This window comes from Strigops habroptila, chromosome 13, assembly GCF_004027225.2.
Source record: "Strigops habroptila isolate Jane chromosome 13, bStrHab1.2.pri, whole genome shotgun sequence".
Classification (NCBI taxonomy): Eukaryota; Metazoa; Chordata; class Aves; order Psittaciformes; family Psittacidae; genus Strigops; species Strigops habroptila.
The window spans coordinates 10,861,547-10,889,511 of NC_044289.2; the positions used below are offsets into that span (position 1 = coordinate 10,861,547).

The 27,965-nt window shown below is 45.6% G+C and overlaps 1 protein-coding gene across 1 annotated transcript; it reads left to right on the top strand.

Annotated features, from left to right (window-relative positions):
* SLC13A3 (solute carrier family 13 member 3) lies at nt 1-27,815 on the top strand. The gene is made up of 13 exons (XM_030503320.1): nt 1-119; nt 10,272-10,537; nt 10,890-11,053; nt 15,900-15,966; nt 16,661-16,846; nt 17,791-17,916; nt 20,327-20,422; nt 22,219-22,323; nt 23,149-23,246; nt 24,454-24,566; nt 24,931-25,092; nt 25,440-25,577; nt 26,217-27,815. The coding sequence occupies exons 1-13, from the start codon at nt 9-11 to the stop codon at nt 26,400-26,402; spliced, it is 1,818 nt and encodes a 605-aa protein (XP_030359180.1). The 5' UTR covers nt 1-8; the 3' UTR covers nt 26,403-27,815.
* The last annotated feature ends 150 nt before the right edge of the window (nt 27,816-27,965 follow it).

Genomic DNA, 27,965 nt, shown 5'->3' on the forward strand with positions numbered 1-27,965 from the left:
GGCGCGGGATGGCGGCGCTGGGCGCGCTGGTGAAGAAGGTGTGGAGCGTCCGGCGGGTCCTGGTGCTGCTGTGCGCGCCGCTGGCGCTGGTGCCCGTGTTGCTCAGCCTGCCCCCCAAGGTACCCGGGCACGGTTGGGTGGATGTGGATGGATGGAGAGCACCGGCCGTGGAGTGCGGGCACCCGGGGCTGCAGCTTGGGGACACCCGTTGGGGCACACGGAGCAAGGGACATTGGCCGGAGTGCAGCGAGCAAGGGAGTTGCACTCAGGGATCCAGACTGGGGAGCACGGTGTGGGGCCATGGGCCAGGGGCACACACTGGGGACACTGACTTGGGGCATAGACCAAGCTATGGATCAGTGTTACAGAGTGGGGGTGTGAACCGTGGGACACAGCCCCAGGGACATCGACCACAGCCATAGCCTTGGTGTCCTGTCCCACCTTGCTGCTCACTGCTTGCCTCAGCCCCAGCAGTGTTTGGTCCTGGTGAGTGTCGCCCTGCCGGGGTTTCCCCATAGAGCCCAGGGGACTACCAAAGCCCACAGTCTGCTGCAGCTCCTCACCCTTCTGTGGCCACCTTCGAGTGTGAATGGAGTAGTGTCCTGTGGTTACTTTAACTTATTAGGGGGAAGAAGGGATAGAGAGTGTGAACTGCATTTGTGTTGCTTATATAGACATTGGGAGATGCAAAGGAATCTGTGGTTCAGAATCAGCTTGAATTAAGTAGCACTAACTAATACTTCTTGCTAATACCTAGCTGCTTTATTGTAGTTTTTATTGATAGCTCTCAAAGGAGAGATGGAGAAACTGAGGCAAAGCAGGTCCTTGGCCAGTATCACTCAGTGAGGTGTTTGTAGAAGTGGGGTGGAAGATGAGTACATGGGGCTCTAAGGCTGCCTGATGTTGCTGTCCCATCCCGTTTGCTGTGGACGGGGAGAGAGGGATGCTGCAGAGCTGAAGGTGTCCCTGCAAAGGGGTTCATGCTGTGAGGCTGGGAGATGCAAGGGAGCCATGAGCGGTACCCGCACCGCTGCGGGCCATTCTTGGGGTGCCTTTGGTGCTGTATCCGAAAAGGCTTTGTGAGAAAGATATTTGTGTTGTGCTGTAGGTTTGGGAAAGCTGGCCTCCTGGTAAGTCTTGGGCATTGGTGTGTGTGTTGGGCTGCACATGAAGCAGTTTATGGCAAAATTTCGGATTTTTGCAGTGGTCCCATATACACAGCTCTTGTGCGCCGAGAGCCTCTCTGAGCCTTGGGTGGAAGTCCATGGGGCAGTGGAGTCACTGGGAAATATTGTTCCATTGACTGCAGTGTGGGCAGGATTTCACTCTTGTGTTCTGACTTGGATCCATTTGAGAGTAGCTTTGTTTACACCAGAAAACAAGTGCTGTTCAGTACTTGGTGATTATGGAATGAACCAGATGCCATAAGGACACAAAGGTGGCATTTACTTCTGCCTGTGTAGCGCTTGTCAGGTGAAACCTTTATGTTCAAATCTCCAAATAAAAAAATATACAGAATGAGCTTTGCTTTATTTAATGACACCATATGTTAAAAGTGAAAACTCCTTGGATTTAATCTCCCTTTTTTCTCCTTTGCATTACTGGGTGAGTTCTTACTAGGAATATACTACATGTCTGCCTCAAAGAGCAGAAAGCACATCGCACAACAGATAATTCCTTTGCGGATTCATAAATATATAATTATACATTCATTTACAGTAGCTGTCAAGTGACTTCTATTTAATAGTGTCTTGTGTGAATCTGGCACTTGTAAAATGGTGAGATATGGTTAGAACGTGAGGAGATGCACTGTGCACCCTCTGCAAGGTTGTGCCTGCCCTGTCCGGTGGCTAATTGTGAGAATCAGCTCCAGGTGGACCCGGTGCTCCTCTATGGGACGGTTCTCCATCTGCATGCTCTGTGAGCTGGTAGAAGTGTGTAGAGTTAAACAGGCTGTGTAAGGATTTGGGTGTTCGGGAAAGGGATTTCTTTGCGTGTACAGAAGAGAAAAAGGTCTCTGCTGGTGCAATGGTGCTGTTCACACCCGCTCCACCCCTGTAGTGTGCTGGTAGCACAGTCCTGGGTGCGACACACAGAGGACCTCATACACTGTCCAGTCTGATCAATGCTCTTTTATTAAAGAAAAACTGGTGATGGAAAAGTGGAAGTGCTTGTAGCCGAGAGGGTGAAGCAGCAGTGGGTGGCTGCAGGCAGGGAAGGAGAGGTCCTGGCAGAGCTGACCACTTGGCGATCTGCTCTTTGTTTTCTGTGGGCACTACATGTGTTACAGTTGGTAGCATGAGACTGGCTGGTACCTGCAGTGGTTGCTGTCAAAACTCCGATGCTTGTGTGGCTGTTAACCAGAGCAATGTCTCAAGCAAGCCCAACTACAGCTTTGCCAAGTTCTCCCTGAGTTTGGCATAGGGGTGAGCCTTGTAGCTGCATACTGTGTCTGTTGGTGTTCAGGGGTCAGGGATTCATCTACAGTTTCAATGTGAAATTCTCTCACTTGTTCAGCAAGAAAAGAAACTTGCTGTTGCATCAGCAGGGGATTAAGTTCTGACGTCTGGAGCTTGCTTGAACTGCCCTCTGCAGCCCGAGCCGCAGGGGGCTGCAGGAGGGGAATGGAGCAGGTCACGCTTTTAACTGCGGTGTAAAAACACCAACGAGGGGGAACAAGTGAGGGCTCAGCAGGTGGGGATCTGGGGTGGGAGAGTTTGGAAGTTATCCTGATGTGCAATGGAAAATGTGTGCCCTCAGCTGCACCGCTCGGGTCAGATGGTTCATCCTAACACAGGACTCGAGTCCAGCCCCGCGCTGTCTAGGGCAGCCAGGTCACAAGAGCTGCTGCAGGTGTTCAGCAAGCTCCACCTTTGAAGGAGTTCAACAGACTGGGCTGCTGCTGGTGTTACTGGGAGGCTGTCCCAGGAAAGCAGGCTGGGGCAGGAGAAGCTCCTGGTCGTGGTGCAGTCGCTGTAGCAACCTGGATGCTGCTAAGTACTTGGACGTGTGGAGTGTGGGAGAGTTGGATGGGCTGGGGAGCCCAATGTTCCTACTGGGATGGTTGGTGTGCTACCTTGCAGGGTGTAATAGAAACTGATAGGAGATGAGAAGCACTGATGCTCAGCCCTTGCTAATCTCAGGATGAGGTTTCCCTTGTGGGAAGGTGTCTTACAGGTGCCTATGCAGTACTTTGCTGTTCTGGGGATGCTAAAATCTTTCCCCACCTCATGTTACCATTTACCTTCTCCCCACTGGGATGCTTAATCAATTTTAATCTCTTAGGGGATTGGAGCCCTAAAAAGCCACCTGAGCTTTGGCTTCAAGGGCAGTCAGTGTTTCACTTGAATATGGAGACCAAGAAATCATAACCTAAATTTCATATAACAGAAAAACACAAATAGGATCTGGCTTCTTGGATCAGCATGTACTTCTGAGTGACATCCTGTTGTTTGGGTGCAATGGGTTTTCCAGTGAAACCTGCACATAGGTGACATCTCCCTGGGGACAAAATCCTGTGAGAAAAATCATCCATTGAGTCTGGCCCGGCTTACTGCTTATGAACTCCAGCATCCTCATCCACTATTAAAAGCTCTGGTCAGCTGCCACTCTGCATGGTTGTTCTCCAGATCTTTGTGTGAGTCCCTTCACAGTGGGACATCAGTGCTGGCACTGGTGCTGGCATTACATTGATAGCTCTTGGTTTTATTTGATGCCCTTTGTAGGTTGTAGTTGTGGAGAGGGAGGCTTGCCTAAGTGGTTTTGCCTGCGATCTCCTTTCTCTTAAATAGAGAAATGAGATTTCTGCTTTGTGGATGGATTTGCTGGGGCCTCAGTGTGTGTTCCCCCAACCATGGCTGGAAGCAGGGGCTTGTCTGTCACATAAAACAGCAGGAGGAAATGCTCCATGTGGCGCTGCTTCCCAGGAACCAGTTCTCTGCACAAGGGTCTGTGTGTCATCTCCCACGTTGGTTGCTGCTGAAATGGCTGAATATTTGTCCCTTGAGTGGAAATGCCTGTGACCCCCCTGCTTGGAGGGCTGTGAATGATTGCAAAGAGCTGGGGCAGGGCAGGAGGGGCTGGAGGAACTGTTCTGCTGGAAGGGGCATGGGGGGCACTTTTAATGAGCTGTGCAAAGAGCTTGTTCCAACAGCTTCTAATGAACTCAATGTCTACAGCCTCTTGGCTTGGTAACAGCTGAGGCAGCCAAATCTTCTAAAAGGAGCTCTGGGCAGGCAAATAGGGCCCAATGCCTTCGGAAAACAGACTTGACTTCCTCGGTGGCCATAGAGCAATTTAAAATTAACTTGGACGTAATGAGTCCTTCTGGTCAGAACAAGGAGACTTTAAGAACTTCCAGAAGAGAAATTACATTGCTTGCACTTGAAAGCAAAGACAACGAATGAAGGCATTGTGGGAAAGGGGGTGATGGAAATGGGGTGGTGGGCTGGGAGCGGGGTGTCCTGGGAGGTGGAGGGGAGCTGGATCTTGGGCTGGGGGGCACAGCAGGAGCATGGGTAGGCAAAGAGGTAGCAGTCAGGAGAGCAGCCTGGCAGGTGAATTAAGTGACTGCAGCCTGATTATACATTTCATGCACAAAGTCCATCTCTGCTGTGTATGCACTTGGTGGTTTAGAAAGGCCAGTTCCAGAGAAGTGGAAGCAATGGTCAGTTAAAAGAGACAAGAGGAAGAGCTTCAATGGGGAAAGAGGCGTGGTAACTGGAAGTGGGGTGACTACATTTTACCACGTGCACTGTGAGCTTCAGTCTAGAGAGAGGGCAAGGCTGGTGAAGAGCAAGCTGGCACAGAGAGGACGTGAAAGCAGCAATACTTGGTGGAAAAGGGAAGTTGACAAGAGCCAATGTTAACTGGAAGCTAAGAACCATAGAAAACATGAAACGGAACGTGAAAGAATCAAGGAATAATCCCTGGGCAGGGTGTTGAGGGTGACGAGCAGAAGTATGTGGCACAAGGAATCTGACCCATGAGATACTGTTGCCAGATGGACAATGCAGAAGAAGCCTTATTTGATGAAGCATTTTTGTTCTGTACTTGGGGAAGTGCTCATAGTACAGTCCTATTTCATAAGATGTCTGATAATGTAATATTTTTATTGTGATAGTAACTAAAGGGAAACTGGAATACTTGCATCCAACCCTGGTTACTCTGAAATCTACAGGTTTAGGTAACTTCCATACAATAATTTTAGAAGAGCTGCCTGAGGAGTTTTGAGAACCAATAAACCAGGTGCATTTCTACAAGCCCCAGGGTAGATGGAGGTGGCCAGGAATGCTGCCACAGGTCAGGCTGATCTGAAATCCTTCTTGGGAAGCAGATTCCGAAAAAAGGCTTGAGATGGCAACATGTAATTATCAGAACACGGCTACCAGGCTGGCTACCACGGCCAAGAGGGTTAATGTGGTATTTGTGTGTGCAAGTTGAGCAAGAGCAGTAAGGATCTTCCAGGCTGCTATTTGCTGAGACTGTGGCTTTCACCAGAATATCCTTCCAGTCTGGCTTCAACAGCTTGGAAATAGCTTTGACAAATTGGAGAAGTCTCGTTCTGAGTAAACGACTGGAAAACAGACTGTGGGAGCTCAACCTCTGTCATTCAAAGAATAAAAAGGCAAGGAGTAACTTGATTGCTTCCTTGAAGGCACATCCATCATGAGCAGAGTTAAGCTAAGGGTGGCCCAGGCTAGGCATAAAGGAGGAGCATCTAAGAGGATCTAGAGGGTTGAAGGTGGCAGATTCAGATTATCACAATAGAATTTTAACAGTGAGATTAATTCATCATAGGAACAGGTTACTAAACTTGTGGGGTTCACCGTCACTGAAAATGTTTCTTTTTTTCTAATCAAATGCGGTGGATCTATCTTAAAAACAAAACCAAACCCTGATGCTGAAATGCAGATTGGAAAGGGGAGCTCTGTTAACCTCAGACATGGTGTCAAATCAAAACATGGTGGTGTTTTAGCTTCATCTTCAAACATTCATGGACCATGTAGGATCTATTGCTGCCTCCAAGAGAAGGTGTGAGCCTCAGACCTCTGAGCCGGTGAAGATTTTCTCCAAGATGCTCATTTCATTTTTGTCATTAGTTTCCTGTGTGGCCTTGGTCAAATTGCTCTAAGCTTCAGCTGTCCTGTTTGTAAAATAAAGAAAATGATTTTGTTCTTCTGCCAACTGCGAAATACTTCAAGAAGTTTAAATAAAAGTGCTTAATAAGCTTCGTGTTTTTAGCGTAGCTCCAGAACAAAGTGTCTTCCCTGAAGCTCTTACAGCTTGTGCGCCTGTGTTACTGGCCCCTTTGTAGCCCCTCTGCAAATACCCAGTGGGAGCAAAACAACTTTGCTGGCAGGAAGGCTGGTAAACAGGGCTTGGTTTACCTCCAGATTACATAATGTTTGCAGGAGCTGGGTTAGTAGACATCAGATTCACATATCCATCCCATCGGAGAACAAGCAGTGTGAGCGAGGTGGCCAGTAGCACAGTCACAGCTGCCACAGGACAGCTTGTGAGTTAGATATTAAAAGCCATACTTCTGTACTGAGTAGTTCTGAGTATTGCAGCTAGGATGTTCCTCTTGATAGTAGTGGGATAAAAGGGCTTGAAAAGCTCTGGTTCAGCCGAAATATCTCTTGGTGTTGGGATCGAGGTCCTGGAGGAGCCCTGTCACGTCTCTGTTGCTCATTTACCTGGTCATAGTGCAGAAGGGTGGCAGAGGAGCCTCTGTGGGGGTGATGAGGCTGTGATGGCCATGTATCATACAAAGGCTGATGGAGAAACCACAAAGCTTGCCAGTGCCAAGGTAGAGCTTCTTCCAGCTCTGGGCCTGTCTGGCGGGGAGGCTGTGGGTACTGGGCTGCCCTGGAGCTGCCTGGGACTGGTGGAGAACAAGATCCAGCTGAAGCTCCTGATGTCCCCTTTCAGGTTGGTGATGGGGACTGGTGGCTTGTGCATGCTCATGTCTCTGTGCTATGCCTGGGTAAGCCGGTTATCCTTATCTGACCTGTATTTCCTGCCAGCACCTCCTTTCCCTGGGGCACATCATCTGCCCTTCCAGGAGATCTCCCGCTCCCTCCAGCTCTCCTGCCCATGGGAGACTACCTCGTGGCTTGGCTTCTGCTGCCATAGCTCAGCAGGACCTCAGTGTGGAAAATCCCCGGTGCTTTCAATGCAGCGAAGGCAGGAGCTGGAGGGGCAGAGGTTGTTCCCAAGGCTCTTGAGCAACAGAAAGGAGAGCTGCTGCAGCCCAGAACCATGGAGCACTTTCCTGGAAATCATTAAATGGTTATAAAATTAACCCAATCACAAGACCCATTTTAAAGTTCGTATGTGCTACCATTTCCCCCTCTGGACTTTGATAGACTTATGTTGAAAAAAATATGAAGAAAGATGCAGGGAGGTGAGAGAAGTAGGAATCTGACAGTGACACAGCAGAAGGATCAAAGGGTAAAGATCATGTGGGGTCAATGGTGCTGCACACAGCAGCAGATGCAGCCCAGAACATCCCTTGTCAGCCCTGGTCATCTCCCCAAAAGACCATTCTGACATTAGTTAGCGTTTATTGTTTGCATACTAACCAAACTTGCACGCACTGGGAGCATTAATTAATTAACATTTGCAAGTTACCTTGAAGCCAAAAACCTTCCAATTTTATAGAGTTTGGTTCAACTTTATTAATGGCTTGAATGTTTATTTTATTTGGGGGAGTGCTTGCTCCAAACCGCAGCTATTCTGAAGTCATTGTGTTCATCTTTTGTTCAATGATGGTCCTGTCTTAAATCCTTGTTTAATGTAGGTGCAATTTGTCCTCTCTTGGGGTAGAAAAAGATTCATAAGCAATACTGCAACTTTCTTTTTCAAGTGATTTGCTGTTGATCCATATAGATTTGTAGTCAGATCCATATAGAAAACCCTCCATATAGCAGAAAACCCTCCTTTCTGCTCTGTTTTGCTTTTACCCCTTGGCTTTTGATCTTGGATCAAGAGTAGTTATTAGATTCATGCTGTGTTTCATTGCAGTGTTTTGCAGAACATTTTCCATACACCAGAGAATAAATATCCCTTACTTATAATTAGTCCTCTAAATTGTTCATCAAGTCAATTAAAGCCTTCACTGATACGCTTTTCTATCAAGACTTTCTTAAATATTTTCAGTTGCTCTGCCCCTGTAAGAGGCAGTGTCTTTATTTTGAAGTTGACTTTTTTGCAGGAAACTGAAGAATATTTTTCCAGTGGGAGAAAAAAAAATGGTTTTTACAGCCTTTAGAGATCACATGGAAAGGGCTTCATGAGAGCAAAGCTATTTCTTTGGTGTATAAAATGAACCAGAGTAAAGAGAAACCATCAGTTGCCACGGGAATGAAATCACTAATCCAGTGTGCAAACATTTTAAACCATGATTCTTTATTTTTGCATAATTTGGCACTGCCAGGTTTGTTGCTCTGGTCCTGCTGGTTTGGAGGAAGCGAAGCCATGGGGAGCTCATGGGAACTGCCAGGTGCCAGGGCTGAGCTGCGAACATTAAGGTTTTACTTCACACTCTCTCATATGTTATTTTTTCTGGGACCTAAATTAGGACTGAAAATGGTCTTTAAATCCAGATCTTGGGAACTTCACATGAAATGTTGGCTCTGCTGCAATTGATGTATTAAAGAAATCAAAGCAAATTACTCTCAGTTCTGTGGTATTTGCTTTTCCACACACTGAAGCCCTTTAGCTTCAGTGGGGCTTTATTAGCAGAGCTGCTTGTGAAATACAAGCCTGAGTGCTAAAAGCAAATCAGAAATCTTGTCATTCTATTTCAAACTTTTCAAACACTCACTTCAGGTGTATTGAATGATAAATTGGTTTCAATTTACCCTGCTTTATGCACCCCGCTGGGTGTCAGGGTAGATTCTGCTCTTTGACTTTCACGGTAACTGTGGTTAGTTCTTCATCCTTGGTTTGTGGGTGTGTTACTAGGCTGGTGCTTGCTCTAGGAGCTTGGGGACGACCACATTCAGCTAAAGCCTGGAGTGAGTCCTTTGCAGGTGCCCAGGCAAGTTGTGCCTCTGCTGTACCTGCTCCGATGCTTTCCTGCGTGCTCAAACACTGCAGCTGAGACCACATTGCCCCCAAACCTCACACTGTTCCCAGCCCGTGCTGTTCCCAACCCAGCAGGGAGCAGAGCTGTCATCTCCCCAGCAAGCCCAGCCCCGGTGCAGGGGAGGAAGCTCCAAGCAGAGGGACAGAGGTGCCTTTGAGTAACAATTCAACCTGTTCAACAAGCTGGAAAAGAGTGGTCAAATAAATAGCTCTGTGGCTTCCAAATGACTCTCGGGTGTTATTTATAGTGCCATGGGCACTCTGCCCCACCGTTGCTGACAATATCCCTGTTCAGGCCTGCCGTGACCAAGCCCAGCTCCACACTGGACTCTCCCTGTCCCCCAACCGGCTCTTCCCCTCCTGGGATTGGAGCTGTTCTCCTGATGTCTTTTCATCGCTCATTATTTTGGCTACAGCCGTCATGACAAATGGCTTTGGTCTAGTTTGTGCCTCCTGGGTGGATGAATGAATTCACGCTGTGGTGTGGGGGCACTGGGTTTGTGCCAGCCTTGGCTGAGGCTGGAGCGATGCTGGGCATGGGCGAGCTCCCTGCGCTCAGGAAGTGGTGTGACACCAGGGCACCTGATTTACTGTTTTCCGTAGGAACTGGGATGGGTTGCCATGGAGTGGTTTCTCACAGATCTCTTGGGAGACTCTGATCCAAGAAAAGGCGAAATCTTTCTGTGTGCTTCCTACTGGAAATGTGGGGACTTGATACATCCATCTCTCAAAGCTGTTTTTCCATAGCCGTGCAAAGCATGGTCTGTGGAATTTAGAGAGGAAGCACAAATGTTCAGTGTAGCAGGGTCAGATATTGGAACACCTAAGAATGGTAGCAGCAGTGCCTGCTGGGGATTAGTGCCTTAATTCAACATGTTGGGAGAATTTCTACTCTCTGGAGCTTCCTTGGTTGATACCCCAGTGCACTACCACCCTGCAGCACGTAGGAAGCTCAGGCAATCAAGGAGGATTTGGGATTTGCTGTGGTCTCAGAGGATCAGTGTAAGTCCTGAACCTCTGTGCAATGTAGGGGGAAGGTTTGCACTTGGTGGAAGTTATTTGGGAGAAATGCTGTATCCTTGAAGGAGAAATTAGTGCATTTTGTTTGTCTAAGTACCTCCAAGTGAAAAGATGTCTCTGTTATGCCACATGTCTTTTTCTCTCTCCTCCTTTTGCAGGAAGGAAGATGTCTCTATGTGATCCTGCTGATGGCCCTGTATTGGTGCACGGAGGCGCTGCCCTTGGCCGTGACAGCTCTGCTGCCCATCGTCCTCTTTCCCTTCCTGGGGATCCTCCCCTCTAGCAAAGTTTGCCCCCAGTATTTTTTAGACACGAATTTCCTCTTCCTCAGTGGTTTAATCATGGCCTCGGCCATTGAGGAGTGGAATTTACACCGCAGGATCGCGCTCCGGGTCCTTATGTTGGTGGGAGTCCAGCCAGCCAGGTGACTATGGGAGCAGGGGGTTCTCCATGGGGAATGTGAGCTACGTGAAGCTCTGCTGTGGTGGGCTGTCATGCAAGTGTCTCCCATACCAGTGGGCTGTCCACGCTGCCTTTTCTCCAGCTTATTGAGTTTATTCACTGTTTGCCTTTGCTCAGAGGCCAGCAGAGCACAAGGAGAATCATTTGGTTTAGCCCCATGTTTGTGCTCCATCCAGATACAGGGTAGTCACAGAAGTCCTTTTTGTTGTTAGTTTTGTTATCCCTATACATGAGCTTTTTGTTCTGTAGCAATAATATATCAGAGAACTCGCCAAACTAAAAAAATTCAGCTTTTCCTTTTTTCTCTCTTCCAGACTAATTTTAGGGATGATGTTGACAACGTCTTTCCTGTCCATGTGGTTAAGTAATACTGCCTCCACTGCTATGATGCTTCCAATTGCAAATGCAATTTTAAAAAGCCTCTTTGGGGAGAAAGACACATCTAAGGATATGAACAGGGAAAATGAAGAAAACCAAGGTAATTGAGACAGGGCAGTACTATAAGCCAGCTGAGGTCTGCCCTGCTGCCATCAGATATGCCCCATTTTATTGACTTCACTGGCACAAGTACCACGTTTTATTAGCTGCAGCTTCGTTTCAGTGCTGGTCCCATTTTAATACACACTGTATTACCACAGTGGAATAGTATTGGCACAAAAGGGAGTGTTATCCTGCCCCTTTCTCATGTCATGTGGGAGGCAATGTTTACGAGTTGTCTGGAGAAACTAAGAACTGGTGATGCCCAGCCAACCTGCTCCATAAACCTCCTGCTCTGTGGGCATGGTGGTGATGGGATTCATAGGGATGCGTCTCTACAGCCAGGGAGGGCTGTAGATAATAACACCTGGGCAGGTGAGTGCTACCTAATGATGTGTTGCTGCAGCGACAGGCAAGGGACTGGCCAGGCAGTGAGAGCAGGGCATAGGTGAGGACAACAGCTCCTCCATGGCAGCACATGGGGCTGCTGTGTGCTTGTGGATAGGTGGGTTCTCCTCTTGTTTTCCTATTTGTTTCCCCATGAGACTGGAGCCTGAGCTAGAGGAGAAAGGGAGGACAGAAGGGAAGGCTGGCAGGTTGAATACCCATTTCTAAAGTGATTTCCCAGCTTGATGCTGCTGCTTGGTGGTGTTCTTGGCAGGTCGTGGGCAGGCTGGGGCAGGGGCATGCAGTCAGATAAGGTCTTCCTCCAACACTCTCTTCACAAGTCATTTACCAGGAGTTTGGGCTTCTGTCAGGCAATGATGAGAAACAGCAAAACAGAAATGAAGTCATGAAGTCCTCTTTGCAGCTACTGCTGATAGTTGGAGCAGTAGTCATGGCTTCTCTTTCTTGCACTAATTAGTAATTCTCCTGTTGCTGTGATTTAAAAGCAATGGCTTTTTGGTTCCCACTGAGTCCTAAGGCAGAAAAATGAGTCCCCAGAAGAAGACTCTAATGTGCATACTCTAATAAAGATATAATTAATCATTCATCATTAATGTCCAGCAATCATGAGATTTTCACTCCAGGTTGCTTTATCACATTTGCTTTGTGAATTTTTGACCATTCACATTTATTAAAATCAACTCCACTGACCTTCTTGCTATAATTTCTTCTTCTGTAGAAGCATTGTGTTTTGTCAGTCTGCTTTTAACCTTCTTGACCCCCTCCTCTGAAATGATTTGACTGTGTGGTTGTGACTGTAAATACATTAGAGTTTGAGAACACACAAAATCAAGACCCCCATTGTCCTAGACATTGGCAAGCACAAAATTAAAGTCCTTGGCTCACAATGCTTACAGTGGTGAAACAAGCCAGAAAAGGCAAAGGGAGAGGCATGCAAGTAGAAGAATGAATAAAGCGATGCTTTTGCAAATATCCTGTGATGGTGTGAGATGTATTTTTCTTTTGAGGTAGAGACTTATAAAAGTAATAAATACAAGTGAAGGAGGAGTCATCTATAAAACGTACAACATCAAAATGCAGATTTTCTTGTAGACTTTTTATTTGAACTTTAGCGTCCCAAGGTAAACTCATGCATTTCTGAATGGATGAGAAAAGCTGAGTTCCTTGAAGAAAGCCCTAGACATGAAGTCAGTCAAAAGCAATGAATCTGATGTTACACTTAAGAGCAGAGACATGAAGGTGAGCTTTCTGCAGGGGTTCCTCTCTGTCAGGTGTTCTTTGCAGTCAGGGCTGGTTGCACATCTCCAGCGGGGCTGTTGCAGCTGGTTTTTTCACAGACCTGATGAAACCTGACTGAATGTAAGGAATGTGCATTTGAGAAAAAGGTATACTCCTTTCCTAGTGTTTTATAATTTAACTGAATTGTAATGTGTGTTCCAAAAAAGACAGGCAGATTTATTTGTCAAGGGGACTGTATGTGGAAGCAAACTTTTACAATGGCATGTGGTAAGGTCATTTTGCCAAACTCCTTGGATATGCTTCAGTAACACTGTAGTAGTGTCCAGGATGGGTGGCTAAAAAAAGTTATATATTAAAGAATATCTAAAAGCGTTTTATTTTTCTTAAGAAATCTCAAATATATGAAACCATTTTTGTGAAGGGCTTTGCTTACCCAGTGCCAGAATTAAAGTGATGTCTCCGATGAGTTGGTCACGCTTTCTTGCTGATGAGAGAACCTCAAGGTTGCAATCACTTAGGTCCATGCTCAACCACGTGGATAGCATGTTATAGATCAGTGAATATTTGAATGCTTGTGTTTCTGATAGCTAAAATTTGCTGTAGTGTTTTGTTCATTTTGATGCTATTGGCTACCAATGCAAGAATGCAGTTAGATGAGCTTTGGAGGCTGAAGTCTCGGCTGGTTCTGGTTGACCGAAGCAGGGTTATAGACTGAACACCCACAGGCTTTCTTCAACTTCCAGAATTTTCCTTTTGGAGGTGGGTTATAAATTGCCTACAATTCTGTCTGACATCTCCAGCAATAGGTGTGAGGCAGGCTGGAAACTGTTGTTCTAGTGAGCCTGACCATCTCTCCTGCTCTCTGCTTGCTTAACCCATCATTGGCAATGTTTCATTTCTTTGAGCAGCTTGAATATCTCCAGGTAAAAATCACAAGAAAATATTTCCATCCTTTTTTCCCTGCATAGAGAACGTCTTCTGCAAATTCAAGATAAAGTGCAGCCGGTGTTGAGGTGTTTTGTTGGGTTGTAGACCTGGAAATGATGTCTCCAAAGGGGCAGGTGGGAAATGCGCATTTTTGGACACCACTATGTGGTTTGACTGCCTAACCCCAGCCTGAGCTGGCAGGTTACAGCCCCAGTGCTGCTGCCTGCAACTCTTGGTGGGTGGAAATGTTTGTTCTCAGGCTTTTCAACTTTTTAGAAACAATAAAAATATCATTAAAGCCAAACTTATCTAAGACATGCCTTTCTGCCTCCAAGGTATACAAGGTATTTGGTTGAGATGGCCAATTAATCCTTCACATACTGCTCTGGGAGAGGTCTTCAGCCAGGTCTCAGTGGTCTTTGTCCTCTTCTGATTTATGGACCTGTAACAACTTTCAACTCCTTTTTACAAGTTTCATAGGAAAAGTTTGCTTTGCAGTAACTCTGGCTTTCCTTTGTATGGTTGCCTTTTGCAAGCCTTCCTTGAGGGGTAACTCAGAGATGGTACTGGCCAGATGGGTTGGAAGTTTGGGCTTGGCAGGGAAAAAAGAGAAATGAACAATATTAAGCAGTAGAATTCAATATATGTCTTTTCAGACCCAGCTTGAATGGGATGGCAGTGGTAAGAGGTCTTGGGCTAGATACGTTGGAGGATCAACAGTCAACCATGGGTTAATGTTCACCCTCATTACATCCCTCCATGTGGCATTGTTGGGATGAAAGCTCAGCATGTGTATCTGAGCCAATTAACTGCAATTCAGTAAATTAGCGATGTGTAAAACATGACTTTGCAAAAACCCTTGGTTCACTGAGCTGGAACGAGCTCCATGTCTTTGGCGCACACACGTGAGTGAGTGCAGAGACTTTGACCACTGGCTACTCTTCATGCACTGCTTTTGATCTCTAGTGCATATACTGGTAGAAGAGGATGGTGTTTTGGCCTGAGTAGGGGTGCAAGGAAATTTGGGGACTGCTGGGGTGGCAGTACCAGGAATTGGGCTCTGCACGCAGTGGTCTGCAGAGCCAGGGGAGATCCAGGGACACAGGCCTCTGGACCCAAACCAAAGACCTTAAGGAAAGGCAGCAGGGTCAGCAGTGATGTGGAAGGGCCACCTGGGCTAGATAAAACTCACAAGGGCTCCAGTCCCGAGGAGGAATATGGAAAATGGGGTTTAATAGCACACTTCTACTCCCAAGCTCAGGAGGTCAAGCCAGGAACCGGCACTACAAATGCCGCAAGCTTTAGTATGAGATCTGGTGAAAAAGAGCAATTGTGTGGCATTTCTGTCTTGATTTCTGAACTTCCCCGTGCGTGTGGGTGGTAGAGTGGCGTGCACCTCCCAGTTTACTGCCAAAGACAACATTGGTCTTTCTGGTCAAAATATACCCTTTCCTCAAGTGTCCTGAGTCCTGCTTGTGTTCCCTGTGGTTGGTGATATGGAAGATGGTGAGGCAGAGCCTGTGTGAAATAAGTGGGAGGATCCCTGGGAACTGGGTATGCAACAGATTCCTCCTGGGGTGACCCTAAACTTGTGTTGGGGACTGGTTGCGCAGCCTGCAGAGTCTGTCATTTATAGAGGGCATAATGCGCTTGGGAATGGTCCTTGCTGTTGGGGTGGCTTTCAGAGGACGTGGTATGAAGCCATATCCCAAAGTGTGTCTCACTCTTGCCTTTATGAAGGGAATTACAGTTTTATAGTGACTTTGTACTAGGTGTCTGCAGGGGTTAAGATTCTTGTCCATTGGGAATGGAGCTCTGTGGTAGGGAGTGCTCCTGCTGTGCTTTGGGGAACGTGCCTTACAGAAATATCAGTCCCAGCAGTTTTTCTTGCTAAGAATGAGCTATTGTTAAGTCCCCCCCAGCAAGCCCCAGCCCAAACCCATGACTTGATAAAGGATGCCCCAGAACTCCTGGTTGTGTTAGAAGATCCCAGAGCCCAAGCAGTGACAGAAAGTAGTAAAAGGACCAAAGCAGTTCTGGTTGTTGGAGGAGAAGCTGGGTACTGTGGTGGGACTGGAGTGGTAGCAGGAGGAGATGGGCTCATTCATCCCCACCAGGAGCTCCTGGCCCCATCCCCTTGGCATGAGCTCACCCTCGGTTTGCACAGCCCCTCCTCTGTAAATGGCAGTTGTTTCCTCCGTTCCTCTGTTTGGTTCAAGGAGTATTTTCTAGATGCTTTGAACTGTTTTAAAGTCCTCATCTTTCTTTTTCAGCATCTTTACAGCAGAATAAACTTTACACTGTACCAACTGAGATGCAGTTTCTGGCAAGTACTGAGGAGTAAGTTAACTATAAAGTTTGTATTAGAGAGTTGAGAGAGAGAATCCCCTGAGATAGACCAACTTTTAGGAATTTGAAATTCAATCATTGAAATGTTTTGATTTTGCCAAATGTCCCAATCAGTAGCAGCCTGATGATAGAAACCCTCCTCTCTGTGTCCAGCATTCCTCTGCATGTTCAAATCATTGCAGAGATTTTCCAGCCACTCTGAAATGATAGCCAGAGGTGGGGAATTGTGCCTTGTTTTTCTCAGGAACATCAAATGAGTGATGTGAAACCCATCAGGATTTACACACTGGTGATGGTCCTGCTTTGATAACAATGATGCGAAGGAAGCATCTTTTCAGGAACAGATGTTTCTTTCCTCTCAGTGCTATCAATTCATTATTTTTTCCTTTTAGCAGTCCTGTGGACTTAAGTGTCACAAGTTGAAGAGGGGCTGGGCAAGACATGTGCACCCTCAGCTCCTATGGACGGGTGCTGAGGGTGCTCTGCCCTCTGCAAGGCTGCCAGTCCTACATGGCAGTTCACCAAGCAGACCTCTCTGCAGCAGTGAGCTGCTAAGGTGTCCTTGAGGACAGTGTTAGTTTGGATTGCTAAAAAGTGGGAATTTTCCTTCTGTCAAGGCTCTGAAGCGGTTGCGCTGTATTTAAACCAGGGCTTTCACCGGATTCTCTTTTGGACTATTTTAAAGCAAAGATCTGACGGAGGAGAAGGAGGTTACCAGTGATGCTCTCTCAGATTTAAAGAAGGAGGAAGAATACAAAGCAAATATATGGAAAGGTTTCCTCATCTCAATCCCCTATGCAGCCAGCATCGGAGGTACAGCAACACTGACAGGAACTGCACCAAACCTCATCCTTCTGGGACAGCTGAAGAGGTATGGGAGGCTGTCCTGGAGATCCTTGTGGATCCTGGAAAACAAGGACATGATCTCCATCCCTGTGCGAAATTCCCTTCTGTACTGAGAGCTGTTTTGGAAAATTCATGCCCTTTCAGAACATTTTGAGAAACTTTGTGAGCAGATAAAAGGAGGGAGTGGTTGCATCAGCCTTAGCTGCAATAAGCAGGTTCCCAGTGTACCCAGCCAGGCTGTCAGCCAAACCGGTGCATGTGTGCTTCACCTCACTGATGCTCTTAATCCCATTGAATTTAATAGGACTTGACTCCACGCTTGCAATTAATCTGGTAACTGTTTTGATGAAACAGGACACGTAGTATTTTGCGAGCTATTATATCTACCGCTACGTGGTAGAAAGGAAAAAAAGGAACCCACTACTTTTCTCAGCCGTAAAAGCTGCCCCCTATGAGCATAGGAATAGAGATTTGTCCCATCCTAAGTGTCCGCAGGTATTTCTTAACTTTGCCAGCCTCTACAAGTAGTATGTTCAGTCTCTCCTGGGCATGTACAGCATCCCTATGAGGTGCATGTTCCGACTCCCCGGGAGTTTTGTAGCATGGTTTAGTCCTGGGTGTTCAGGGTTGATTAGGGTGTTCTTGGGTGTTTAATCCTGGTGTATCATTGTATGAAAGCATCAGCCATCTGGAGAGAGATTTCAGATCTTCCCTTGCAAGCTTGCATGGCTGGGCTGGGTGAGCTGTGGGTGGCAGGGTGGGAGGGTGTTGTTCCAACACAACGCTCCCCAAATCTAGTGCCTGGATTAGCCCAGATCACTGCTAATGCACACAGAGGATTAGTTTTTAAATGCTTACTGTTTGTGAGTTTGTGGGATATTTTGCTGATGATTTCAGATGTTTGCTTACCAGTAAATTGAAGGGTTGTTTTCCCATCTTGCATTAACTTGATTTTTCCCGTTTGCTTAGTTATTTTCCAGAATGTGATGTGGTGAACTTTGGTTCTTGGTTTATGTTTGCATTTCCTTTAATGCTGATTTTTCTTCTCATGGGATGGCTATGGATCTCCATCCTGTATGGAGGAATTAACCTGAGGTACGTTTATATTTACTATACATATACATAGTCTGGTTATACCAGCATTGTGAAATATGTGTTCATTATGATTTTCATACTAAATCTACTGATGTCACCCAGGATCATCTCCTGGACAGTGGGAGTTTCGTAACTTCATAACTTCAGGATACTCATGGAATAACAGGTCTACTTTTAAGAAGCTGGTATGCAACAGGAAGGTTTTAAAATATCTCAATTACATATAGTTTAAGTGTCGTGTACAGAGTATGTGTTATATATTCATTCAGTTAAACACAGAGTTTTTAAAGGTTGTTTTACTGCCTGACCTGGGCCTGTGGCAGATTTTCATTGACAGAAGGCAAAGCAGGATCAAACTTTGAAGACCAGCATGAAATCTTAGTTCCCCTGGAATTAGTAGCAAAAATCTTCTAGCACATAAAAGACCCAGGATTTGTTCCTGGGGCAGAAACTTGAGTTTGGAACAGATTACTTCACAACAGGGCTTAATTTTACAACAACATGTTAATCTGTAACTGATAATAACATGCTTTTCCGGCAAATCTTTGCTGGATATATGCAACCCCTGGTGTACATTACTTAAAATAATTGCAGCATTGCCATGCTGGTTCATTTGAAGCCCTTTTTCCCTCTACACATTCTCATACGTGATAGTAACAAACTCACAGTCTTGCCTCCTCCAGGGACCATACAGAATTTGTAATATTTTGAAAAGTAATTGTTATTTTGAGTTTAAAATGCAAATAGACAGGGAGAGGGGGAAGAGAGCAGGTGTCCAAATATTTACATTGTCTCAGAGACAGGAAAAAATCAATGGGAAAGTTTCAATCCAGAAAATGCCAAATGCCGGTCCTTAAATTGCTTGTGGGGCTTCATGGAATGCTCTGTGGGATGCTCTCTGCGTGCTGCTGTGGGATGCTCTCTGCGTGCTGCTGTGGGATGCTCTCTGCGTGCTGCTGTGGGATGCTCTCTGTGTGCTGCTCTGGGATGGTCTGCTGGCTTGCAAGCTCTGCATTGCATGCCCAGGGTTTGTGCGATGCAGAGCCTGAATTCCCATGTCCTGTGGTGAGGGTTGGGGCACGGCCCTGGTGTCCAGCCAGCACAGCTCTGGATGGCCAGGTGAGGGAAGAGGTAGCTGTGCTGGCCAGAGCCCCTGGCAAATGCAGAATCGCTTTTGTGCTTGGAGAACGTGTCGCTTTTTGTTTTGTTTGGCTCGTCTCTGTCAGCACAAAGCCCGGCTTTATTGGAATAGCTGGGCCAGCAGAGATACCAGTATTCCCCAGTGGCGAGGTGCCTTGGAAGAGGCACTGTAAAGCTGCACAAGTACAAATGAGGTTCTGGAGGAGTTTGTTGGGCTGCTTCAACTGTAACAATGCAGTGATAGTGGCTGGACTTCGCATTTACACAAGTCATTGGTATCTGCAGCACAATGCAGGCAGGCGGACATGGCTCCAACAGTAGCAGGTTGGCTTTGCTTGAATCCAAAACTCATTAAAAGGCTTAGGTATGGGCTGGCTGAGCTAAGCTGATGCTGCTGTTAATAACTACCCCCAAAATAAGAAATTTGAGGGCCAGGTATATCTATTTGAGTTTTAGGACCTTCTGAATGATCAACCATTCATCCGTATAGAAGATCCAACCATGATACCCCTTTGAAACAGTGAATGGATTAAGGAAGCGCAGGCACCACAGGGCCAAATGGATGCATCTGATGCGGAAAGCTGGGTTTGTAGGTTTAATCAAGGTCAGGCAGGATTAGAAACAGGATTCAACATCATGGGATGTGGTGGGAGATGCAGTGCGAGATATGAATATACCATTTGTATGCACATCCTACAAAGGAGCGAACAGTGTGTGCGGTCAGCACGGCCAGGCTAAGAGGCTTAGCCAGGAGCACATTAACATTCCTGGCCAGTTAGAAATTCCTCACATTTTTGTTGCTTCTCAGCAGCATCCTGGGATCACCCAGGAAATTGCAAGTGACTGGAGAAATGGACAGATTAATTTTCCATGTCACACTCTTCCTAGTTGTTCTACCTAAGTAGGCAACTGCTAGAGATGAGGAAATCCTGCAGTGTTGGGACTTTCTTTTGGCAATCACAGCTCATGCTGGAAGAAATAGTTCAGAATATAAATCAGAGGAAGATTCCTAACTTCTGCAGGATCTCCTTTGTATGAATGCATAGGGAAAGGATATAGAAAATAGGGCTTTCTTGCCTTTATCTGCACCAGAGACCTTCATCATTAGTCTTTATAATCTGAAGATAATGCAAACTGTGCTGCCAAAGATGTGCAACTCTTTGAAACTTGCAGAGCAGGCACTAGAGAAATACATAGCAATAGAAACCGCAGCATTTACTGTGTCAGTTGTATTAGAAGCATGTAAAAATGTAACCGTGTTTCTTTTCAGGGGCTGGAAAACAAAAAAGTCAAATATAAGAGTGGATGCAGAATCCCGAGCCAGAGAAGTGATAAAGGAGGACTACCAGAAACTGGGTCCAACAAAGTGAGTCATAAGGTTGGGATTGAAATGAAAAAGAAATCAAATGCGTATGGAAATGTCCTCTCTTAAGAGTGGTGGAATTGGAGTTTTTTAGAAGAAAATGAAATACATGCTTCCACTCAGTGTGTTCGTAACCTGCTGATGTTTGCTTTTTGCATGCTCCAGCCTCTTCTCCTTCACTAACATGAATAATTACAAATACAGAATATAAATCAGAGGAAAATTCCTAACTTCTGCAGTTAGGAAGCAGCTTGTACTCAAATCTTCTCAAGAACAAAGTTCATATTATAGACTGAATTCATGCTGGGTTGTTTAATTACTGCTTATAATTTTTCTATTCCAGGGACAAAACCAGTCCTGTGTGCATTATGTACTAACCAACACAGGCTGAATTTTGAAGGCTTGTGCATACCTGTTCTGCAAAGCTGGCAGCATTTGCTGAGAAGGCTGGTGGATTATGTGATAGATATGAATCATATGGATTGTGAATATACTTTAAGAAATCTTAATAGCTGCTCAAAGAACGCATGTGAAAGAAGTCAGAGCCATGTCATAGAATACTTTATTTTTTCTCAATAACTCCTTCAACTGTATTAGGTGAAGAAAGAACAAGAGATTTTTATCTCAAAGGTCTTCTGGAAAAAGCTTGGTGCAAATTGCAACGGGGATCCTATTTTGGAGAAAGGAGCCAGCAGGATGAAACATGAGCTTTAGACTTATTGGAAATGCCAAAAAAAGGGAGAAGCAGGAAAAGTTGAGTATCTCTAGGAATCAAACCCTAGGTATGTCCAACCAGCCACCAGTATTCCGGGCTGTGAAGGGCTAGTGAAGGTTTTTGAAACTGTAGGTCTTATCCTTAAATGATCTGTGTTTCTCCATCTGTAAAATAGTATTTTCATACTCACAGCAATGCTCTGAAGATTCAATGATGTTTGTGTCATGCTGTCGACATTGTAATTATTGCTGTTGTGTGGGAAATGGAGTGGTTCTTCAAAGGCAATTGTCTGTGCCTGTGCTGCAAATGAAAGAAATTGGTTTATTTGTTCCATTCAGTACATTATCGAGCAGCCTGCAAAATGTCTCTAAAAGAATCAAAGTCCCACTTTGAGGTCTAGGAGTGAGGAAGTCCATTAAGCCATGCTCTACCAATTTGATTAGCAACCCCATAACTTAAAATCAGTGCAAGTGGCATCTTCTCAATGGTTTAAATGCCCTTTCTGGTGCTTGAAGAGATCTTAAACAGTGTTTTGAGGTATTGTCTTGGTTAAATCTTGACTCCACTAGACACTTAGTGAATGATATTGCCATTTACCCTACTGTTTATCATGTGTCTAAGGAATATTGTTTAGGATTTTACCTTGAAGAAGTTTGTTCCTGCTGTGTCATACCTGATTTGAATCTCAGACATCCTTTTACATTGCTTGAACTGGAGTGAAACCATCCCTAGCTGACTGTGTCTTAGGGACATCCCAGAGGGCAGTGGTAAGAGGAATGACCATGAGAAGCTGCTCGGCCCTTCGTCTATGCCTCACCAAGAGGGTCAGCGTCACGTATGCCTGTTGTGACATCTAGGCATTCCTGGTGCCCATCCTGCCCCTCCTTAATGTCTTCCAATACAAGATAATTGCTGGCAACTATCAGTATTTGCAAGTAGATTTACAATCTATTTTAATGTTTCACTGTAGTTATTTTTAATAACTTCTCACCCAAGCTGCTGCAGCCTGAGCTTGATACTTGTCCTAGCCTGGATCCACTCCTTTAGCACATCAGTGTTCTAACTGCATTTCTTTATATTTTAGGTTTGCAGAACAGGCAATTTTCTTCTTCTTCTGCGTGTTTGCGATCATGCTTTTCTCCAGGGATCCCAAATTCATTCCAGGTTGGGCAAGCTTGTTTGCACCAGGGTAAGATTTTATTCTCATTCCACTGTCCCACGTTTCAATAGCATTTCCAAGTTGCTGAGGTTCCTGGGTTTCTTATTGTATTGCTTAACGCTATTACTCAGGTTTCCTGAAATAAATTAAGCTGACCTTCAAGCAGCAGATCCAGCTTTATTGTTTCTGTCTCCTGGAGAAGGTACATGAGGCCCAGTGGGAAGTTGGCATGTGTCTATCTGAGGCCATCCCATGGGTTTTAGTGTTGAGAACACTGTTTATAGGTACATTCACAGTGAAATACTGAATTCTTTATACAATTCAATGGTTTCAATGGAGGCAGGAGCTGAGCCTGAGTATCATATCTGTTTGGCATCCACACCTACTTATGGACTTTTCTCTCATCAGTTAATAGCTCTTTACATTCAAATGCATGCTTAAGCTCTTTACTGGATGGACCCTGCCTTTCACCTTAGAGTCTGAGCATTTTGCAAAGAGCTCATATAATTAGGATAGTCTGAGCTCTGCCTTTCTTCTCTGCAATGAGCTGAGGAAAATTGTCCTCACAACCCCTCATGGACTGACCATTATTCCACAGTCAGAACAGCCAGAGCAGCAGCATGGTGGGGCTTAGATCTTGGTGTTTACACCTGTAGGGCAGCTTTTCTAGGGGGTTTGCAGCCCTTTGTAGAAATGTAGCTCGACAGGGAATTACAAAGAAAAGAACTTTGAACAACGAGTGTTGTTCAAACCTGATGGAAACTTGTAATCTTCTTTGGTAAATCCCTGTTCTCATAAACTTTGTAATTCTACAGGCTTGTGCTTCTTACAAGTGTTTCTGCTGCTTTTGGACAGGTTTATCTCAGATGCGGTTACAGGAATCACCATTGTGATTATATTGTTCTTCTTCCCTTCGGAAAAACCTTCCTTCAGGTGGTGGTTTGACTTGAAAGGTGAGTAGGAATGAGACCCTTCTGGGCTCTGGCAGGGCAGGCATGGAGCAAGCGCCAAGACTATTCCCCCTTGGACCTGCACCAGCCCACAGCAGCTGCGCTGGCTTGAAGGAGCAATGTGATCCTACAGAGGCTTTTCTTCTGAAGTGCCAGAAGTTTGGCAGTTGCTGCCCTGCTGCTGATTGCAGCAGTGACTCATTTGCTCATGTAGCTGTCAGAGATGATGCCGTGGTAGGTTGAAGCGAACTGAAATGGGTGCTGATTTACCATAGCAGACCTGATTGTGAAACAGAGGTTTGGTTGCTGACACCCAAACAGCTCCTGTCCCTCAGTGCAGGGCATGAACCTCTGAGAGGGCGACTTATCCACACTTGGGGGCCCTTCCTTAGTTCCTAAATGATTTAGAATTTAAACTCCTTAAGCTTGAACTCTCCAGCAGATTTTGGTCTCAGGAGTCTTTTGAGGTCTTGGGTTTTTCCTCTTGAGTAGCAATGAGATTCAAAAGCCACTTGGAATAAGAGATGGTCTTAATGTTGAGATGCAGCTGATGAAGGTCCTTTGTGGATGGTGCATCACAGCCTGGGCTGTATGAGAACAAAATCCTGTCTGCTCAGAGTTACGCACATTTGTTGCGTTGTCCATATGCAGGAAGATGTTTAATCAGGCCACCTCTGGATAAAATGTATGCCCTTGTTCAACAGAAAATTACAGTCCCATTAGTGCATCCTTCCATATGATAGAGCTCACTTCATCATGTATTAAGAGATGAGGTTTTTAGGGGAGATGAGCTCTTTGCTATAAAACTCACCGGCTGTTGAAGAGCAAGTGGAAAATTAATAACATCTTCTTAATTCAAATGGTAGAAAATTTCCTCCTTCCATGGATTCCCATCTGTTGGTGACAATGTTTAGGTCTGTCACAGAGAGCAATTTAACCTGATATTAAATGTTCCCCCAAGAAAGCCTCAAAGAAAATTCTTAAGTGCTAGAATTTATTTTCTTTTCTTTTTTCTATTTAAGGTCTGATATTAAGTTAAATGATCTTTTAATTGTCTAGCTTAAGAGACTCCATATGTATATTTTATCAGCAACTCATGATTAGTGAGCTTCAGCACTGATGTCAGGCTTATTATATCATTCTGTCAGATGATGACTGATGTGCTCCCCTTTGGATTGATGTTTGACATGGGGGTTTTCTCTCCATCTAGCACCAAACACTGAGATGCAGCCCTTGCTGACTTGGAGGAAGGCCCAAGAGACAGTGCCCTGGAACATCATCTTGCTGCTTGGAGGAGGCTTTGCCATGGCAAAGGGCTGTGAGGTGAGGCCTGTTGCAGATGCCATGTTGTAGTCATCTTGCCTTGTATTTTAGGGTTGTATTTTATCAGGGTGTCACTTGGGGTTCTCATTTGGCTCTGGGAAATTTGCATCTGTGGAGTCACAACACTTGAAGGACATGTTTCTCAACTGCAAGTGACAACAGTGTGCAGCAGATCATTAAGGAGGTTAAGAGATCTTGCAACTCCTGTCAAACTGCTTGCTGTTAAATACCCTGAGGACATTGCACATAGGTACTTGTAGGTCGGTGAAGGTTGTATGTAACTTGCAGTTCTAGGAGAGGATCAGTTCACCCGCAGAGACACAGAAGCTCCGCTCTCCAGCTTGTTTGCTCTCCCCTTCTGCAGGAGTCTGGTCTGTCTGTCTGGATAGGAGGCCGTCTGCATCCTTTGGAGGGTGTACCACCGCCCGTGGCTGTCATCCTCATCACGATTGTCATTGCCTTATTCACAGAGTTTGCCAGCAACACAGCCACTATTATCATCTTTCTGCCTGTCTTGGCAGAGCTGGTAAGGTAGTCCCATGGCAAGACCAGCTTCTACTCTGCTATCCTCCTTGCCCTGCCCCTTGGATGGGCAGGTTTGTGTTGTGTCTGTGCTGGGACAGGCCCTGTGTAGTTCTCCTGCTCCTGGGCTTCAGGCACTTGGAAATCCTTGGGAGCAGCAAAGCAAGTGCCTGTAGCGTAACATGGGCACTGAAGGATAATAATCCTTCAGACACTGGCAAGATACGTGATTATTTATCACAGTGTGGGATAGGGCTCTTCACGGTGCACTAGCTGATTGCATTCTTTGATATATCTGCCTATGCCTCTGAATCTCCAATGTGCAATTTCTGTTCCTTTCTGTTTTTCAAGGCCATTCGTCTGAAAGTAAATCCCCTCTATTTAATGATACCAGGAACTATAGGATGCTCCTACGCATTCATGCTGCCAGTCTCAACACCTCCTAACTCAATTGCATTTTCTTCTGGACACTTGATGGTCAAGGATATGGTAAGTTCTTTTAGATACAAAAAGTGCTGAAAACAGTCAGCCTGAGTGTTTAAAAAAGGAATTTTCCAGATTGTTACTAGTTCAATATGTAGTGAAGTGAAAAGACAGAAGCCTGATACTGTTCTCAGCAGTGTTTGAAGGCACAGGGATATGGAAGGAGTCTGTATGAAGTCTGGCCCTGTGAAATTTGGAGCCACTGTGGCTCCAAATGGTAACAAAGATAGTCTTGAATGTTCTCAGCATCTCACAGACCCTGCTTCCATTCCTGTTAGTGTACACAGTTCAACTTTCATAGGTTTCTGGACACAGGAAAAGTTCCCCAGCTCAGTGAAATAAAGCTTAGGAATAAAATTAGGTTCAGTCCCAATTCCTGCTCACATTCCTGAGGCTAAACAGATGTTCATGTTTTTGATGGATCAAAGCTTGGTGAGCATCTGCAGAATGGCCTTTGTGGCTTAAGAAAGCCCCCTTAAGATGTAGCTAATATTAACAGCAATTAAGCCTTCCGTTTTTGTAATGTTTACGTTCAAATAGCTTCATGCTTCACATGCTGTAGATGTCATGGAATCATAGAATAGTTAGTGTTGGATAGGACCTTACAGTCTAAACTCAACAGTTCTCTTTGTATTTCTTTTGTAGGCAAGAACTGGATTGCTCATGAATGTTATGGGAGTTCTGCTTCTTAGCTTGGCTATGAACACATGGGCCAAGAGCATCTTCCAGCTGGGGACCTTCCCTGCATGGGCCAACATCCATGCAGAAAATGCCACCGTACCCTTGACAGCTGTAGAAAATGTCACTTTAAGTGCATTAAATAAAATATGAGCAAAGCCATCCCCGGGGAAGGACTCACTCGCTTAGGACTTGGGCACTGGAATCATCAGAGTATGCACAGGAGGAAAGCCACGTGGCTGCTGACACTGTGTGGGACCCTCTGGTTTAATTTTATGTTTAGAAATACTGGTCAGTGTCACAACATCCATTTGTTATTTTCTCTGAAGATCTTTCCCCACCTTCCACAGGTACCAATCAGACTCTCCCAGAGTCCATCTGTCATAGGTGGTTGTTAAGTGGACAACCCTCTAAGTGTCGAGCATCTTTGGGTAGATGCCTCTTCCCCCATGAAAGCTAGCAAGCTTTGCCGCTCTAGCTTCTGATATCCTACCTCGTTTTGGAGAGTAGCCCTGGGAACAGGGTGGAAGCAACTGGATTATTTATGTGCCACCCAATGTGAGTGATTGTATCAGAATCTGGCCGGGGGGAAGGCGGCATGGCTGGGCACTTCTAGCAGGATGTGAAGGATGAGGTCTCATCTCATGAGTAATTCTGTTATGGAGGTTGAAGACTATTTGTGCGTGAAGGGATGATTCAGGAGATGTGTCGGTAGGACTTGGTGCATTACTCCATGCTTTGGAAACAGGAAGGAAATAGTTTGTTTCCAAACATGTTCAATGTTTTGAAAACCTGGGACAGTAAATCGCTGCCTGGTTCTTTGCACTGAGTGCACAGATGGGGGCTTGGTACCAAATTAACTTCTGATATAACTTTGGACATCGGTGGTGTTTCACCATTGGTCAATGTGGCCAGTCTTAGGTTTGTGAAACTGACTCACTCATGAGCAACCCACTGAGTCATAGGTCAGTGAACAAGATGTATTGGAGTATTATTGACATTTCTGAAAAACACATTTTGATTCTTAATTTCTTTTTAAATCAGATTGCTTGGGTACTTTCAATGAAAGCATTGCAAATCGACTGTGATTTTAATCACCATTTTATCTGATTATTTTTTATTTTCTGTAAGAATCTAAAATATGTACTTTGAAAGATCAGTTACTGAAATAGGTGGATTGAATGATAAAGGATCTGATTCTTGGTTTGGGGAAGGTGAGTGACTGGATCCCTGGGTGAGTCCCTGTGCTGGGACTGATTTCTCTGATGATGTGAACTGGTGGAGCTGGCAAGGCGAACAGGCCGGGTCTAGGGATCCAGCGCATCCCCCTGCTCCTGCTGATAAACCCCTGGGCCAGGTGGGAGAGTGGACAGGGTGATGCTGCCATGGGGCATTACCCCAGGGTCACATGGGAGCTGGGACTCGGGGGCTTAAACTGATTGAATGTGGAACTTTGATCAGTCACGTTCAAAAAAAGGTCCTTAATGTTCAACAGATTCCTTAAGCTCAACAAAATCCTTACTGATCGTGGAAAACTTACAATAAAGCACGTTTGTTAGCATGTCACATCGTCCTGTTTGCTCTATAGGTTGAGGGGAGAAAAGCAAAGCCTGAGCCTCCTCCTCCCATAGCATCACTCACGCCGTGACTGGGGCAGTGGTTCCCAGGAGGAGCAGGAGGGCGATGAGGTCTCCAGCCTCATCTGAGCAAAATGGA

Bases quoted from the DNA above. Each gene is read 5' to 3' on its own strand.
- SLC13A3 (XM_030503320.1), top strand. From the start codon at position 9: ATGGCGGCGCTGGGCGCGCTGGTGAAGAAGGTGTGGAGCGTCCGGCGG. The intron at 22,324-23,148 runs GTAAGATTTTAT...GCTTTTGGACAG, and splicing joins GCAAGCTTGTTTGCACCAGG to GTTTATCTCAGATGCGGTTA. The intron at 25,578-26,216 runs GTAAGTTCTTTT...TTTCTTTTGTAG, and splicing joins ACTTGATGGTCAAGGATATG to GCAAGAACTGGATTGCTCAT.